Source organism: Tenrec ecaudatus, chromosome 2 (genome assembly GCF_050624435.1).
Source record: "Tenrec ecaudatus isolate mTenEca1 chromosome 2, mTenEca1.hap1, whole genome shotgun sequence".
Classification (NCBI taxonomy): Eukaryota; Metazoa; Chordata; class Mammalia; order Afrosoricida; family Tenrecidae; genus Tenrec; species Tenrec ecaudatus.
This window is the reverse complement of record NC_134531.1, coordinates 80556446-80575760: the sequence shown is the minus strand read 5'-3', so window position 1 is coordinate 80575760 and position 19315 is coordinate 80556446. Positions and strand designations below refer to the sequence as shown.

Below are 19315 nucleotides of genomic sequence, written 5' to 3'. Positions count from 1 at the left end.
TGACCTGTTGATCCAAAGCCATGAGAAGTCCAAAGTGCCCAGGGGGCAATCTCCACTGCCAGTTCAGTGGAATCCATGCTGTTTTTCCAGGTGGGAGAGTTCCTTTCTTCGGGACCAGGACTTCCAGGCCTGAGGAACACAGGGTTGCTGGGATAGGAAGCAAAAATGCTGCAAGGGGATCACTAGGAGTAATAGTGAGTGGTGCCACTCCAGCTTCCACCCCTTGGTTCCTGGACCCATGAATTCTGGATATTGGAGACACAGCACCATATACTGGCCGCTGGTTTAGAGCGTATACAGCTTCCTGGAGAACATTTCCCAGCCCCGCGAGTTGTTGCCACTTAGTTGACGCCGTAACTGTGTCTTTAGGAGTCCATTCCATTGTTCTATCAAGCCGGCAGCTTCAGGATGACGAAGAACTTGATACGACCAGTGGATTCCATGGGAATGGGCCCATTGCTGCACTGTATTTGCTGTAAAGTGAGTTCCTTCATCTGAAGCAATGCTATGTGGGATGCCATGCCGGTGGATGAGGCATTCTGTAAGTCCACGAATAGTAGTTTTGGCAGAAGCATCACATGAAGGGAAGGCAAATCCATATCCAGAGTAGGTCTCTATTCCAGCAAGAACAAAACGCTGTCCCCTCCATGATGGAAGTGGTCCTATGTAATCAACCTGCCACCAAGTTGCTGGTTGATCTCCCGAGGAATGGTCCCATATCTTGGACTTAATGTTGGTTTCTGTTGCTAGCAAATGGGACACTCAGCAGTGGCAGTGGCCAAGTCAGCCTTGGTGAGTAGAAGTCCATGTTGCTGTGCCCAAGCATAACCTCCATCCCTGCCACCATGACTACTTTGTTCATGTGCCCATTGGGTGATAACAGGAGTGGCAGAGGAAAGAGGAGGACCAGTCTCCACAGCGCGTGTCTCCTTATCCACTTGATTATTAAAGTCCTCCTCGTCAGAGGTAATCCTTTGGTGAGCGTTCACGTGAGATACAATTAACTTTACCTTATTGGCCCAGTCAGAGAGGTCTATCCACATACCTCTTCCCCACACGTCCTTGTCACCAATTTTCCAATCATGGTCCTTCCAATTCCTTGACCATCCAGCCAAGCCATTAGGCACAGCCCATGAATCAGTATATAGTCTCACATCTGGCCATTTTTCCTTATATGCAAAGTGAACGGCCAGGTGCACTGCTCTAAGTTCTGCCCATTGGGAAGATTTCCCCTCACCACTTTCCTTTAGGGAGACTCCAGAAAGGGGCTGCAGTGCTGCTGCTGTCCATTTGCTAGTGGCACCTGCATATCGTGCAGAGCCATCCATAAACCAAGCATGACATTTTTGGTCTTCACTTAAAGTATGGTAAGGAACTCCCCAGGAGGCCATAGGTGCAGACTGAGAGAAAGGAGGCAATGTGACAGGAGTGGAGACTGGGCATTTGGGCCACTTCTTCATGCAGTTTATTGTTCCTTCAGTTCCTGCTTTGGCCCGATCTCGTATATACCACTTCCATTTAACAATGGAGTGTTGCTGCGCACGTCCAACTTTATGATTACGTGGGTCAGACAATACCCAGTTCATGATGGGTAGCTCAGGCCTCATGGTGACTTGGTGGCCCATGGTGAGGCGTTCAGTCTCCATCAAGACCCAGTAACAGGCCAAAAGCTGTTTTTCAAAGGGAGGAGTAGTTGTTTGCAGAGGATGGCAAGACTTTACTCCAAAATCCCAATGGTCTACACTGTGATTCACCAATAGGGGTCTGCCAAAGACTCCACACCGCCTCTTTATCTACAACTGACACCTCTAGCACCATTGGGTCAGCTGGATCATATGGTCCCAGTGGCAAAGCAGCTTGCACGGCAACCTGAACTTGTTGAAGAGCCTTTTCTTGTTCTGGGACCGACTCAAAAATGGAGTCTTTTCGTGTCACTTGATAAATAGGTTGAAGTAGAACACCCAAGTGAGGAATATGTTGCCTCCAAAATCCGAAGAGGCCCACTAGGCGTTGTGCCTCTTTTTCAGTCGTTGGAGGTGCTAAATGCAATAGCTTATCCTTCACTTTAGTAGGAATATCTCAACATGCCCCACACCACTGGACTCCTAGAAATTTTACTGATGTTGAGGGTACCTGCATCTTTGTTGGGTTAATTTCTCAACCCCTTGTACACAGATATTGTACCAATGAATCTAGTGTCTTTGATATATCCTCCTTAGTGGGTCCAATCAGCATAATGTCATCAATATTATGGACCAGTGTGACATTTTGTGGAATAGACAGGTGGTCAAGATCCCTTCGGACTAAATTATGGCACAGGGCAGAAGAGTTGATGTACCCCTGGGGGAGAGTTGTGAAAGTATATTGTTGCCCCTGCCAGGTGAAGGCAAACGGCTTCTGGTGGTCCTTTGAGACTGGTATGGAGAAGAAGGCATTAGCCAGATCAATAGCTGCATACCATGTACCAGGATAAGTATTAATTTGCTCAAGCAATGTAATCACAACTGGGACAGCAGCTGCAATTGGAGACACTACCTGGTTAAGTTTATGATAATCCACTGTCATTCTCCAGGATCCATCTGTCTTCTTTACAGGCCAAATTGGTGAATTAAATGGGGATGTAGTACGAAGCACCACCCCTGCATCTTTCAAGTCTTTGATGGTGGCACTGATCTCTGCAATCCCTCCAGGAATGTGGTACTGCTTTTGGTTTACTATTTTCCTAGGTAATGGCAATTCTAATGGTGTTCACTTGGCCTTTCCTACCATGATAACCCTTATTCCACATTTTAGGGATCTGATATGGGGGTTCTGCCAGTTACAAAGTATGTCTATTCCAATGATGCATTCTGGAACTGGGGAAATAACCACAGGATGGGTCCGGGGGCCCATTGGACCCACAGTGAGGCATACTTGAGCTAAAACTCCATTGATAACTTGACCTTCATAAGCCCCCACTCTGATTGGTGGGCCTTCGAAACATTTTGGGTCTCCTGGAATTAGTGTCAGTTCTGAGCTGGTATCTAGTAAACCCCGAAAAGTCTGATTATTTCCTTTCCCCCAATGAACAGTCACTCTTGTGAAAGGCCGCAGGTCCCTTTGGGGAAGGCTAGAAGAAAGACTAACAGTATAGAGCTTCGGTAGCAGGGTCCTCCTTCCAAGGGAACCGGCCTCCCCTTCATTCAAGGGGTTGTGGGTCTGTAAACTGGCTCAGGTCTGGGAATTGATTGAGCGATTGTGACTGTCTATTCTGCTGTTCACCTGATCTACCATTCTTTCACCTGTACAGATCACGTAAATATTTAGAAGGCTTCCCATCTATTTCATTCCTAGGGACACCGTGGCTAAGTAGCCAGTGCCATAATTCCACACGAGACAGGTTGCTTTGATTATTATTGAAAACTTGTTGTCTATTAGAACCACGCCCACCCTGTCTCTGTTGATTCAGTGCTGACACCTGCCCTCTACCATCACGGGGACCAATCAGCCCCATTGTGGGCAAATGTTGGAGTTCGCTTAGGGCAGTGCCCACTGTCAATCCTGGTGCAAATAAAACAGCAATTACAGGAGTCTTAAGAGATGCTGGGGCCCACTTCACAAACTTGTTCCTTATGGTTGTGGTAAAGGGTATGGCCTCAGGACACCCCCTTTTTTGGTCTATGGGAATATCTTGATAGATCCATTCTAACATACCAATTTCTCTAAGCTTTTGGATGCCTTCCTCTACAGTGTACCAAGGTAGGTCAGGTACTTCAAGTTGGTCTAATCCAGGTCATCTGGCAGTCCATGCTTCATTGAACCAACCAAATAAAGACTTAGATCCTTTTTTAGTCTGTCTCGCAGAGACATTGAAAGAAGAGTCTGTGCTTAGGAGTCCCATATCCAGAAACTCAGACCGGTCTGATATTACATTTCATGCACCAGTATCCAACATCCTTAGTAACCATTCCCAGGGATATTCTCCAGGCTTTTGCTTGTACGTATTTGAGAACTCGAGCAGGTCTTTATGTGTGTAGCGCACTTCTTCGTGGATAATCATCTCAACATCACCTTTAGGAGGTTTCTGAGACTTAATTTTATGGACAGGTCTAGCGGAAATAATGGGTGGTGAGGGCGTTTCCTGGATGCTCTCAGCAATATCTCGCGAGGCATCTTCCTCAGGTAATGCTACTGATGCAGCCCCACCTGGCATATCAACTTGAATAGTTTGGCTAATCTGCTCAGGTGTTTCTAAGGGCTCAATATCCTCTTCTTCTGGATCATCAGCCCATATGTTCCCATCTCATGTTTCAGGGTCCCAACTTTCCCCAATTAATCCCCTTACTTTGGTTTCAGACACTACTCTAGATCTGCAATTCAGCTGCCGTTGTAATTCAGCCACTCATATAATGAGACTCTGGACCTGGTTCTCAGCAATGTCAGCTCTTTTACTAGAGGAGAGAAGGCTCTCCTTTGTAGCATAGATGGAAGTTTTCAAATCTGTTAGTCTGCGTCTGAGGCGTGCTTTTGAGGCTCTGAGATCATCCCTCTCCTTAATCACACTTTCCATTGTACGAAGGACCAGCCAACCAGCTTCCCTATACTTGTCATTATCACAAAACTACTGGAAAATATCAAACATACGATCACCTAGAGCATCTCCTTTGTCCAGCACGTCATCTACCAGTGGTGCTACTTTAGGTATTATCTTTGCTATTTCACACCATGTATTAGTAAGGGTAGCAGACGTATCCACGTCAAGACTAAATAGGTTGGAAAGCAATTTAAGAAATCCATATTTATGATTTATTTCTCTAGAAGCATTCCTGGTACCAAAATGTGTTGGACAGGGTTCTCTAGAGAGACAAACCAGATTGCTAGTGATTGTATATAAATATATTTATAAAGATAGATATATAATATAAGAAATGAACCATTAAAATATATACAGATAGATAATATAAGAAATTAACAGTTAAATTAAAAAGCAGTGAGACACTAGCAGTCCTTTAAGGCTTGAGAGCCGCCAGTTGCCAGTCCCTTTCTGTTGAGAGAGCTGGGCTATATATACCCCGGCAACAAACAGCAAGGCAAGTCACCAACTGTCACCAACTGTCGGTCCCCAGCTTCAGAGACGAACATTCGAATCGTGTGGGATTAAAGGGACCTCAACTTGCAGTGACACAGTCCACAGGCTAGGCATCCCACAGGTAGTGTACCCCTTTAAATCGAGGCACAGAATAAGCAAGGCGAGGCTCACCAAGCCATTTATCCCTCCACCTTTCAATTAATCCCACTTGTGTTTTTCGGCCAGGCTGGCACAATAAACTATCGCAGAGCAGTTCTCCTCAGAACACTCACAGAGTCACAATAAGCTAGAATTAATTCAATGATAACTCATGACAACAACTACTTAAATCATTTTTCCCAGGAGCTGGCAGTGTTTCATTTTGTTGGTCATAGGATCACCATGGGTCAGATCCAACGAATGGCACCACCAACAATTCTTCTAAATGAAAGAGTACATGTGAAAATGAAATAGGATATTTAGAATCTTAACCTTAGAATAATTACTTGGTCACTAATTGTGGATTTTGTGTAATAGCTACAAAAAGAATATCCAAAACCTTCTATTTCACAACAACCTCTAATATTAGGAGTAAAAACAATAAAATTTCACAGGGATACCCTAAACTGCGTAGTATGGCTATACAAGGCAAGTAGGCCAAAATGACCGAAAAAGAGGGAAGTGTTTGCAAACAAGAACCAAGAGAGGGTCACTCTATTAGTGTGGGTGGATGGTGGATGAATGTGTTAACGAAGGAAGGAAGGAAGGCTTTTGCTTGGATCTCAAAGTACAGCTTACTGAAAGACTGTGGTGCTTCCAAATCCTCTCCAAAGTTAGTGCATAGCTCCAGACACGCAGCTTTGTTATCCCACTGGGGTAGGGATCTTGAGAGTAAAACAGCACAGATCTTAATATCACATCACAGGCCCATTCCACTACTCCACTTATGAATCCAGTCACATAATTTTTCCAGAATCCAATCACATAATTTTTCTACAGGTCACCAAATATTTATGCTTAAAACAAATATAACTTGATCTAATTATTTGATAGTAAAGTAATTAATAAAATTTAATTACTTTTCAAGTCCATTTTACTCTAGAGATTGATGACTACGGTTTCTTATTGCTGGTAACAATCTGAAAGTCATATAAGTCATCTCTTTCTAATCTAATAATCACTAACCAACTCTGTGATTTAACCCTGTGATGTGACTTAACCCTATCAAATATATAAGTGATGATCAACCACATGATAATTAGACCCCAAAGTGCACTCATTAGATAAAACATTGCTAATGGAAACAAAATCAGTGATTTTTGTGTGCGGGAGATTCAAAGGAACGCCACATCCTTTTAATTTTACTCAAATAAAAAAAATTAAGCAAATTGAAGGTTGTAACAACTAATGGGATGTACAAAACACAGGATGAGGTCAGGAAGGAAATTCATTTTCATGTTACAATTATTTAATTGGTTCAGTGTTTTTAATCATGGGATTGTCTATCTGTAATGTACCAAATTAGATTTACTTACTGAGCCCTAACTAAACATAGAAACAAGTTATATAATCTAGATTCTTACTATGTGCTTGAAATTTAAAATAAGACAAAAAATGAATATTGAAAGATATGCAACATATTTAAAACTTAAAAACTTTAGAGGCTATCTTTGAAAATAAAATAGCCAAAGTGTACTGTAAATTTTTCTTTTGAAAACCTGTCCAGTACAGTAAATCCAGTTGCTAACAACCCATCAGAGAATACAAACATTTGATGTCACATTTTTGTCACACTAAATTTCAAGTCCCCAAAAACAAACAGAATCCTACAATTGTTATTTCTCATTGTCAATAATATAATATAAAACCAATTTCTATTGACAAATGAAATTTGTCTAAAAATAAAAGGACTAATTTTCTTTTCTTCCTAACCGGCGTATATAGTTGGGGTAGCCTTTGGTGTTTCAGGAAATATTTGTTGAGCATGCTGGTGCTAAAACCTGGGGTCAAGATTTATACAGAGTGGTTAATAAATCAGATATGCTCCTCGTCTTCAAGGGAGCTAATTTAGTGAAAACAGTAGCCATTATTAATAACAATTACTAGCATGTTTTCTATAGCATAAACAAAGTATTCTATAAACATTAACATAAATGCTGATTAAATAAGATATGAGTTAATTAAAATACCTTTTGTTCCAATCCACTGAGGATAAGAATTTTAACACATTGTTTTTCTTAGATTTGGTGAAATAGGTTTCCTGACTAAATCAGAATTTAATATTTTTCTGTGATAACTGAGGCTCTTGGATAACCTCCATGTCATCTGATTAACTACTAATTCTTATTATAAAAATTGACCTGTTGATTAACATAATCTGAATTATAAGTATCCTTTACAAATAATCATGCACTTCAACCATGACTTGTGGTAGTGGAACGGGTTTTTCACTCCGAGTCATCCTACCCTAATCCACTGCAGAGGTCTTCAGCCCTGTAGGACCCCATCACCCTCAACTAATATTCTTGTCCCTTAGCTGCACTTTCACCGTGATACAATGGGATAGCTTGAAAAGTTTCCCCCATCGCTGTATTGCGATAATCAACCAAAGTAACCAATTTTTCTTACTTGAAAAGGTAGAGTACAAAAAACACAATAAAAATTACAACCATCCCTTTTGGAAAGTTCTTTATTTTACAGTTACTTTAATATGAACATTGTTCTCTGTCATAAAACTTACGAATAAAATTCAACTTTGACTATGTGAGATAACAGAAAATTTTTTTTTTAATCCTTGTATTGGGGCTTGCACAGCTCTCCTCACAATCCGTAGATACATCCCTGTGTCAAGCACAGGGACAGCAGAATTGTGTAACAGAGACAGAAAAAAATTTCAAAATATATTATAATTTTAAAGATTTTATAGAAGAATAGTCAAAAAAACAATAGTCAAAATCATATTTTTAAAAAGTCTACCATCAAGTCAATTCTGACTCTAGGCTTTCTACTCCCTTAGAAAGTTACAGTCTCACAAACTCACAGGGGTAGCTCTGCTCTCACTGACAGGATCACTATGAAAAAAAATCCCTTATGTAGGTTAAAAAAAATCATAAAACTTTAGGTTATTAATTGTCTTGTTATGATTTCAAACAGAGTACATTCTCATTAGAAAATAATCCAAATAATATTAATAGTATAAAATCAAAGGCAAAAACACCATACTACATCACACCTCCATACCATCAGAAACCCTTGGCCCAGCCAAGCACTTCCTTTGCTTTATATACTTCCTGGAGGGCCTCAGGAAACATCCATTACAAAGTCCCAGTTAGGCAAGATATGACAAAATAATCATCTATAAATTATCAAGGGTTCATGGGGAGGGGGGAATGAGTAGGGAGGGGGTAAAAAAAAAAAGAGGACCTGATGCAGAGGACTTAAGTGGAGAGCAAATGCTTTGAAAATTATTACGGCAAAGAATGTACGGATGTGCTTTATACAATTGATGTATGTATATGTATGGATTGTGATAAGAATTTATGAGCCCCTAATCAAATGTTTAAAAGTCCTATTTATATTTTCTACAAATAAATCATTAAAGATTTTTCTATAAATAAATCAGACCAAAAACACCCAGTACTAAAACTCTCAACTGGTAACCAGAATTTCCTGAGGAAAATCATTACTTCTTTCTCGGTAGAAGTGGTTCTCAATCAGTGGATCGCAAGCCCTTTGGGGGTCGAATGACCCTTTCACAGGGGTCGCCTGATACATAACAGTAGCAAAATTACAGTTATGAAGTAGCAACAAAAATAATTTTATGGTAGAGGGGTCACCACAACATAAGGAAATGTATTAAAGGATTGCAGCAATAGGAAGGTTGAGAACCACTGCTCTATAGGAATGGTACTAAAAGCTGTGTAAAATAAACAGCAATAATAAGTAAAAGCTATCACATTACTTTTACCTAAAATCTATAAGGATATTCCTGTTTACCTATTAATTGAAAATATTGGGAAAATGGAAAAATCCCGTTACCGCATTATTCCATTTTCCCACCAACTTTAGGAAGACCTCTCATATTCAAAATATTCAAATCTTTAATTTTAGCTATCACTGATAATTCAACACATAAAAATCTTAAATATTTTTAAATTTGTTTTTAATATTACCTGTTCCAGTCCATACTGACTGACCATCAGTCAGTGTAACAACAAAACCAGATCCAAGTGTTTTCTCCCAAGATACTTGTAAAAAATGAATTATATTCGGTTCAGAAGCAAGAGAAATTCTGCGTAGTTTTTTCTCCATTCTCTGGTCACCTGCTATATAGAAGAACAAAATTAATATTTTTTGCAAGAAGCTGCAACTATCAAACACACACACACACATATTTAAGATGGTCTTTTAGCTATACAAACAGCAAGGAAATAAGTAAGCCAAAAAAAGCCTGCACATTAGAGTTAGTGGATCACTGAGCTCAGTGAAGTCACAGTTTTGTTCACTATTGATTCAAACATTTTACAGATGAGAAAGGCTGACGCAAATGAGTCATCCCAATCAGGAATCTTAATGAAAAATTGAAGAATAAAAAGTACTATTTCCAGAAATATGAAGAATAAATTTTATCTTTTTTCTTTTCCCCAAGAGACAATAGAATCTTACTTTGGAACAAAAGAAGGGATCACAGGAACTCATGTGAGTGGCCTCAGAATAATCCTACAATCATATATGATTGTAATTAGAGATGCTACATTTGGTCAAGTCCCCCAGGCTCGGAAGAGACTTGTGAAATAAAAAGGGTGCATAAGCAAAAAGCACAATGTACGGACATCTCAGCCCCTAAGATTCCCAGTCCTTATGAAAGAGGTACCCTGCGTCGGTGACTCCAATACTGTGGCCACTGTCTCAGGCGCTTCCTTTAATGAAGAGAGAGGCTTTTTGGAGCTTTTATAGACTGAAGCCAATAAATACCCTTGCATTCAAAACTTTGTAGTTAAGTATTGTTTGCACACTGAAAATACACATACTGTAATACTCTTTAATGAACTTTATAAATTGGACAAATTCACATAGACAACACCTCAATCAAAAGAGAGAATAATCCCACTCCACCACTGAGGTAGTTTGTTTATTGTGCCAAGCTGGCCGATAAACATATGTGGGGTTAATTAAAGGGCTGAGGGATAAGTGGCTTGTTAAGCCTCGCCTTTCAAGTTCTTGGGTCTCTTGCTTTGTGGTGGATGGGCCAGGATGCAGCTGCCTTAGCCAGTTCCCTGCTTTAGCTGATAAGGCTCACTTCCTGCAAGAAATCTCTGAGAAGCCACATAGACCTACCCAGATGCAGCCCTGGGTGCTGGAGCAGCCATGTGGAGACCCCCGTCAGCACTAAGATGCTTACACACTCACTGACTCGGCTTTCCTCCTGCAGTCAGCATCATTGCGTGTTTTGTGAGATGGAGGAGGACTTTGTGGATTGGTGTTGGACATATAGGTTAATGAGTTAATGTTGGACTTGTGGACTTGGGAAGCACTGGGTAGGGAGGGGTGTTTTCTTGATACACACAACTTTTGTATAAGACTCTCTCTTATACATGAGTTTCTGTGGATTTTTTTTCTCTAAAGTACCCAGACTAACACAACCACTTTTTCAAGCTTTCTTTCTTCCAGTCTCTACCTCCCCAGGTAAGCACTATAATAACTTGTAGCAGAAGTGAGTTTTGAGTGCTTTTCCACTTAACAAAAATTAGAATCAAATTCCATGTTCTTGTTTGTGTCTGGATTCCTTATTCACATACTATCTCTTTATCCATAGTATCTCATGGCTTTAGATAATTCTACTGACTATAATCTAATGATTATCCAATCTTTTATTTGTAGGAAATTAATTATATTGTATTCAGAAGCAAACAGATTCTCCTTACATTTATACGTATTCCCTAGTCACTTGGTATAATAGAACAAAAATAGCATATTTGCAAGAAACTCTATTTGGGCATTTGAGTAACTTCCAAGTTTTGAATCTGAAAATTGTTGCTATTAACATGCTCACAAATATCTAAATATCTCCACTGGGTATGTGACTACAAATGGAATTACTGGATCATAGGATATGTATTTCAGTTTTAGGATTACACTGCTAAACACATTTTCGAATGGCTATATCAATTCACACTCAGGATATGAGAGATCCAGTTATTCCACATACTTGCAAACATTTTCCCCATGTTTTATTTTAGCCAGTTTAGTGGGTATATGATGGTATTTATTGCATTGTGGTTTTAAATCATATTTTTCAAATGAGTGGTGACAATGAGTACATTTCATATATTTATTATCCATTTGAATATTCTGTTTGCAAAGTATCTATTCAATATTACCAATGTTTTCATGATTGTCTTTTTATTGTTTTCTTGATTCTGTTTTATAAATTAAAAATGTATAGATATATTATTAATACTTTTACACTATATTAATGGTGAAAAGAATTCCTTAATTTTAAGGTAGTATTAGCACTTTTGCATCCTGTTTAATAATTCTTCAGTCACTAAGGCATTTCCCTATATTTAACAAAAAGCTTTATTATTGCCTTAAAGCTCTAATCTATCTGAGTTGTTTGGGGTTCTTTTTAATAGTGTCAGGCAGAAATCACAATACACTTTTTTTCCATTTGACTATTCAGTTACCCCCATACTATTTATAGAAGACTATCCTTTCCCCAAATGCACTATAATGTTTTCCATAAGTCATGTAACTTTATGTGTGTATGTGCTGCCAAAGCGAGCACAACCATGTAAGTTTATATGTATGGATATGTTTTTACAGCTTTATTTGGCCCCATATTAGTCAATTTATCAACCCATATACCAATTCTGCATTTTCTTATTTACTATAGTTTTTAATAATTCTTAAGGACAGAGATTATAAACTCTCTACCTTAGCTCTTCTTCAAGATTACTTTCCATAGTTTAGTTCTTTGTATTTTGTATATATTTTTGATCAGAGTGAAAATTCCTCAAAAAGGAATTTGCCAGTCTTTTGATTGGTGATTTATGGAGCTATAGTATCTGTAAAAGTATCTGTAATTAGGCTTTGTGACCACTTGGCTGAGGGGCTGGGATCCTCAGTAATTAGGCACTATGGCCTCCTCCATAATGTAACCTAACATAATATGAAGAACTCCAGGAAATCCCTTATACAGGTCCCAGCCTGATAACGTCTTCTTATGGGTATAGACTACTTCATTCCTAAAAGCAGAGTATGTGGAACGTTCTCTCTCTCTCTCTCTCTCTCTCTCTCTCTCTCTCTCTCTCTCTCTCTCTCTCCCTCCCTCCCTCCCTCCCTCCCTCCCTCCCTCCTTCTTTGCTGGACTGGATTCTGCATCTGTCACAATGACCTCTGTTTTTTTTTTACTTGAGTCATTGTTCTACCATATTACCTGCCAATCCTGGGAACTATCGGTGACCTGCCATAACATCTGACCTGCCAAACCGCCTCTGTGTCCACCAACTGTAGTATTCTTGTTTCCTCTCCCCACTGTCTTCCTGTCTCCTGTGCATCTGCTGGCTTACTGACTTCCTGAAAGCTACCTGAGTGATGAAAAGCCTCCAGTGGAACATCTGACACATGAACTTAACTGCACTAAACCACCAACTGCAACAAGGTGAACTATGCTTCTTGATATAAATGACCATATATACTGTAATATAAGCCGAGGTACCTAATTATTACCTGGGAAACCAGAAAAACTGATTGACTTGATGATAAGCTTAGGGGTGGAAATGCAAGATGTGAATTAACACAGAGACCAGAGGGGAGAGATGGAGCGCAGCCACAGACACATCCTTACCAGTTCAGTTGCCGGCGTAAGTGAATCACTACAGGTGCTTCTGTGCATTAGAGCTGCCCACATTATAGGGCGGCTCTGATTGGTTAGATGATGTGAGTAAACAAACATCCAAAGCCCTGCAGTATCAGCAGGGCTTTGAATGAACAACAGAGGAACGGCAATCACCCGCAAGATGTTACACCTCGCTGGGGTACCACTAACCCGTGTATAAACTGAAAAACTCAGATTACATGTTCTTATGTACCACTTTGGTGCTGTCAAAGCTATCTACATTTTTATGCACATATAACTATATCTGCAGGTCCACCTAGATAAGATAGGTTGGATAAACAATGAGAAGAAAATAATGGGACCAACGGTCCCAGACATGAGAGTGTGGGAGGTAGGGAAAGGGAGGTGTTGGTCAATTCAGGGACAAGGGAACAAGTGGTTCAAAACCAGTGGAGGGAGGGGATGGAAGGGATGGTAGGGAATGACCAAGGGCAAGGTAATTGAGAGGAATTACTGAAACCAGAATGAAAACTGAACATGGTAGTGGGACAGGAGGAAAGTGTAAGGAAATAGATGAAAGAAGTAGGAGGCAAAGGGCATACATAGAAGCCTAAATACAAACATGTACATATGTAAATATATTTATGACTATGGGGGAAACAGACCTAGGTGCATTTATTTATAGGTTCAGTAGTAGGGTGGCAGGTGGACATTGGGCCTCCTCATGCACACTCCCTCAATACAAGAGCACCTTGCTCAGCTAAACAATCATTCCATGATACCCACCTTCCCAATATGATCGCTGAAGACAGACGTTTGTATAAGTAAACGTGGTGAAGAAAGCTGATGGTGCCCGGTTACCAAAAAGATATAGCATCTGGTGTCTTAAAGCTTGAAGGAAAACAAGCGGCCATCTAGCTCGGAAGCAACAAAGCCCACAGAGAAGAAGCACACAAGTCTAAGTGAACACGAGGTGTTGAAGGGATCAGGTAGCAGACAACAAAGAACAAAAACCATCATTGTGTGATCACCTTCCCTACATAAACGCTGAAGATGAATGTGTGCATAAGCAAGTGTGGTGAAGAAGGCTGATGGTGCCCGGCTAATGAGAGATATAGTGTCTGGGAACTTAAGGGCTTGAAAGTAAACAAGCGGCCATCTAGCCCAGAAGCAACAAAGCCCACATGGAAGCAGCACACCAACATGTGTGATCATGAAGGGCCGAGGGGACCAGATTTCAAACAACAAAGGCAGGGGGGAAATCATATCATCATAAATGAGGGGAGTGCGTGATGGGGACCCAATGCCCATCTGTAGACAACTGGACATCCCTTGCAGAGGGGTAGTGGGGAGGAGATGAGTCACTCATGGTTCAGTGTAGCAATAATCAAATTCAAAACCTTCCTCTAGTTCTTAAACTACCCCCCCCCCAATTATCATGATCCCAATTCTACCTCGCAGACCACGTTAGACCAGAGGATGTACAGCAGTGCAGTAGGGATCTGGAAACACAGGGAATCTAGGACAGATGAACTCCTCAGGACCAGTGGTGAGAGTGGCGACACCAGGAGGGAAGGGGGTATATAAAGGGGGAACAGATCTTGGGGATCTACATGTAACATCCTCTCTGGGGGATGGGAAACAGGAAAGTGGGTGAGGGGAGACACCGGGCAGTTCAAGATAGGATAGAGTCATAATTTATAGGTTATTAAGGGTTTGTGAGATGGCGGGTAGCAGGGAGGGAGAGGAGGGAAAAAGGAAAATGAGCTGGTCCAAGAACCCAAGTGGAAGGCAAATTTTGAGAATGATGAGGGCAAGGAATGTATAAGGGTGCTTTACTCAATTCATGTATGTATGGATTGTGATAAGAGTTGTATGAGCCCCAATAAAATAATTTATTAAAAAAATAGTATGAAAGTAAAAAAACTTGGCTTATACACGAGTTTATACAATACTTTCTTTATATAAATATTTAAGTGTCTTTCCAACTTAAGTCTTTCAGCTCATGAGAAAAAAATGTTTCTCAATTACTTATCTTCTTTCTCCCAATAATGTTTTACTTTGAAGAGAAGTCTTGTAGCCATTCCCTTTTTTAAACTGTGAATTGAATGCTTTCAGAACAAATCACTTTTTCCATTCAACAGTTCACATACACATGTTGCTTCATTTCATTCATTGTAATCCCCTCAGTACAACCCCACACATCTCCCCTCCTTCCTGTGCTTCTCCCCTTCTCGACTAACCCTTCTGAACTTTGACCTTGGATAAATGCTCACCTTTAGATCTCAAAAGGTTGATCATTCTAAGGTGCCTCCTTTACTAGTGTTATTGTTTCCTTTATAGACTTTTCTATTGTTTAAACAAAAATGCCAAAAGGGTGAGTTCAGTTCTAGATCTAAAGAGCGAGTACGGGGTAATCTTGTACCTCTTCTGCTTTATTTATTTTTATGCATTTTCCACTGAATTGTAGAATGATGCAAACTGACTGCCTTACTGTTTCCAGATTTATTAAACAATGTTATTTCTAGACTACTAATTGTTCATATGCAAATTCAAGTTAATTTAAAGCTGAAGAAAAATTTTTAAGTCCCTGAAAGCTAAAAATACACCTTTAATATATATCACCTGAATTTAGAGGCTATTTTAAGAACAGATTTGATGCACTGAATATGAATGACTGAAGACCGGATGAGTTGTGAGATGGCATCAAAAGCATCATACATGAAGAAAGCCAAACATCATCAAAATAACAGGAAAGAAAGAAAAAGATCAAAGTAGATATCAAAAGAGACTCTGAAACTTGCTTTTTGACATGTAGTAAGTAACTAGAACAAAAAGAAGAAATGGTAACATAAAAAGATGAACAGAAATTTTCAAACCAAAGCCTGAGCAGACAAAAGAAAACATTTTAACAAAATGTGCACCGATTTAGGGTTAAAAAGCAAAAAATGGGAAAAACACACTGACCATATGGCTTGCTAAAAGAACTAAAGAAAAAATAATTCAAGCCTCGAATTGCAATACTAAAGAATTCTATGAGAAAATTATTGAATGCTGTAAGAAAGATCAAAAGAAAATGGAAGTAATAAACAGTCACTGTAACAAAGAGAATTTGTCAATATTCAACCTTTTTAAAAATTTAGCATATGAATATGATACAAAACTGATAGCACTGAAGGAAGAAATTCACACTGGGAACTGAAGATATACTAATTGAAATGTTTCAACAAGCTGTGATACAGTACTTGAAGGACTGACTAGTCAATGCCAAGGAATTTGGACCATAGCTACCTGGCAAGCTAACTGAAAAGGGTCCATCTTTGTGCCCATTTCAAGAAAGGTGACCTGAAAGAATTTGGAATTAATGATTAATATCATTAAGTAAAATTAATATCATTAATATCATGCAAGTAAAATTTTGCTGAAGATAATTCAAAATGGTTGCAGCTTTACATTAACAGAGAATTGCCAGAAATTCAAGCTGGATTCAGAAGAGGATGTAAAATGAGGGGTATCACTGCTGATGCTAGGTAGATCTTGGCTGAGAGTAGAGAATACCAGAAAAAAGATTTAATTATGTTTTATTGACTATGCAAAGGCAATCAACTGTGTGGAATATCATAAACTATCAATAACATTGAGCAGAGTGGAATTCCAGAACTCACTGGAAATCTATACATATACCAAGAAGCAAAATAAGGTAATAGTGCATGGCTTAACATAGGAGCAATATGCATCAGGGGTGTGCCCTTTCACTGTACTTATTCAATCTGTATGTTGTGACAAAAATTCAAGAAACTGGGCTAAATGAAGAGAAATGCAGCATCAGGATTGGAGGAAGACTAATGAACAACCTACAATACTTGAATTACATTACCTTGCTTGCTGAAGGTGAAGAGGATATGAAGCATTAGTAAAGATCAGACAGCAACCTTCAGCATGTATTACAACTCAAGGTAAACAATTAGACCAATAGAAAATACTATGATAAACAGAGAAAATATTGAGGTTGTCAAGGATTTCATTTTACTTGGATCCACAATCAATGCTTATGGAAGCAGCAACTAAGAAGTAAAACAGAAAAGATAAAGAAAGAAAAAAGGAACCAAACAGTCATGCCATTGGGCAGATCTGCTGCACAAGACCCATGTACTGTGTTAAAGAGCAAAGGCGCCACTTTGAGGATAAAACTCACTAGGCCCAGGCCAGTCACGGGAAAGCACCTCCCTGTGGGTTTCAGAGGCTGTAGGTCTTTATGGGAGCAGAAAACCTGGTCTTTCTCCAGTGGATCACCTGGTAGGTTCGAACTGCTGACTTTACAATTAACAGCCCGACATGTAACCCACTATGCCACCAAGGTCCCTACAATACAAGTAGAACTTAAAGGGTTAAATTTCAAACTTGAAAATCTATATATTCCTTAAGATTGCTATCATTGTTATTGACATTGTTGGCCTGGATTCGCTAGAGAAGCAAACACAGTGATGCTTAATAAATAAACATAAAGATATCTATATCAAGACAATGGCTCATACAACTGCATGAGTAAATCCAGTCCAGTTCAAGTCCTTGTGTCAAATGTTAACCTGGAGGCTTCTCCTGACTCACATGGCTGCAAGGGTCTGAGGACGCAGGACAACAGAGCAGGGAGACCACAGGGTGGTGGGGGCAGAGGCAGATGGATCCAAGGTCAGCAACAGGCTGTGGCTGCAGAACCCCATGTTCCCAAAGTAAGCCGGTAGAGGGGCAGGCAGTTCCAGTTCTTGCAAAAGGGTCATTACTTTCATTGCTATTTTTTTTTAAGATATTTGAAACAAGTGGCTCTATTACAGAGACAACTTTGTTTAAAATTCAATATTGTAGCCATCTGTCAGTGACTCATCCTGCTTTCACAATACAAAGAACTTTAACCTCAATGTTGAAAAACTTTTAATTAGCAGATAGATCAAATTAACTTAATAAACATCTCTTGATAGAATTATTCCTCTTTTAAATACTCACTACTTGTCTAATTAATGAATCCTGCTCATCAGACACACACACAAATGCTTTTTAAATATCTATCATTTTATTAAACTTGGATTTGGAATTAGAATTCTACCTTTGAAACACGATTAAGCACTTACTATGTGAATAGCCCAAATGTGGCAACTCCATTTTCTCTCAGTATCTTAAGCCTCAGCAGCCTCAAAAACGTTTTCTTTATGTCAGCTGAGGCTTACTTCCCTGACAATACACAACCAAAACCTGTTTTGAAAGCACTTCATTCTTTTTCTTACTGAGGTCACCAGCTTGTTAAATATCAAGTACAAAATATCTATGAATCAACCATTGACATGAGGGAAAAATGACTTGCAATGTCTTTTTAATACTCAATAAGGGAATGTCAATAATCTCTTTGCTATCACCAATGCTGTAAATGGGAATAGTCATAGATAGTTTTTTGGCCTAGACCACTAGAGGAAGGGGGGCAATTGACCTCTTCAGAGGGACTGATTGATTAGGGCTATAACAAAGCCTGTTTTCTGTTTCCTAAGGGCACTAAAGGTCACATTAGTATCAACACCTCTCCCAGACAGCCAAGGAGCTAAGACAAGCCTGCAGGTGGAAACAGTTGAGTCCCACCCCAAATGTGCACCTCAGTAGCTGCATTGAGAGCCCAGAACAGTTGAGAATTGAGAAGCTTATCTTTAGTACATTGTGTCTTTGATACTTGGCTTCTCTTTCAGGCGAGAAATAAGTTGTTGGCTGGTATGCAATTGATGTGATCTTCACTCAGAACAAATGCCATTCACAGTTGCTGCTGAATAAACAAGACGCTTTTTAAATTAGTTTACAAAGAATTTTGTATGCCATTTTGGAAGCTGATAAAGCACAGTGCAAAAGCCAACTCACTTAGGTCAGTTCAAATTAGTTACAACACTGTATCATTGATAACGCCATTTTGAACTTGAGCATCTTGTATTTTCCTTGCTAGTCCCTTAGGGCTTCTTTTCAAGCGGCTGGGACTGCAGGTGTTCTAATTCCTGCAGCTGTGCCAAGCAGTTGTACTTACAGAGCTGAAAGGGCCAAATGCATGTTGCTCATGAAGCAATTAACCTGAGTGCTCCCTGGTAGCGAATAGGTTGATACCGAACACAAAGCTTCAAGCCAGTTTAAGTCCAGTTAAGTCATGTCCCATAAAGTGATACCGGACTGGGCTCACGTTTATAAAATGTGGGTGAACTAGAACACTAACTGGAATTGGAAAATTACAGGGCCAAAGCCCTGCTATAAACTTAATATCCTCTTTCAAAAGAAGGGCAGCATGCGCATTGCATCGCAGCTAAATCTCTTGAATGCCTGGATTAAAACAATGGTACCCAGCTCTAAGATGGCAGCCAACCCCACCACTCTGAATATGTGTCATGCTACAGTCCTGGCAAGGA

General features: G+C 39.7%; 1 protein-coding gene across 2 annotated transcripts in view; it reads right to left on the bottom strand.

The window, feature by feature from the left end:
- XRCC4 (X-ray repair cross complementing 4) overlaps positions 1-19315 on the bottom strand; it is a 297968-nt gene that overhangs the window by 251598 nt on the left and 27055 nt on the right. The window contains exon 2 of one of the 2 annotated variants that reach the window (XM_075541249.1): positions 9220-9372. In XM_075541249.1, coding sequence (XP_075397364.1) covers positions 9220-9358 — 139 coding nt within the window. In that variant the 5' untranslated portion in view covers positions 9359-9372. The remainder of the gene's footprint in view (positions 1-9219; positions 9373-19315) is intronic. The other variant, XM_075541250.1, reaches the window with a different exon arrangement.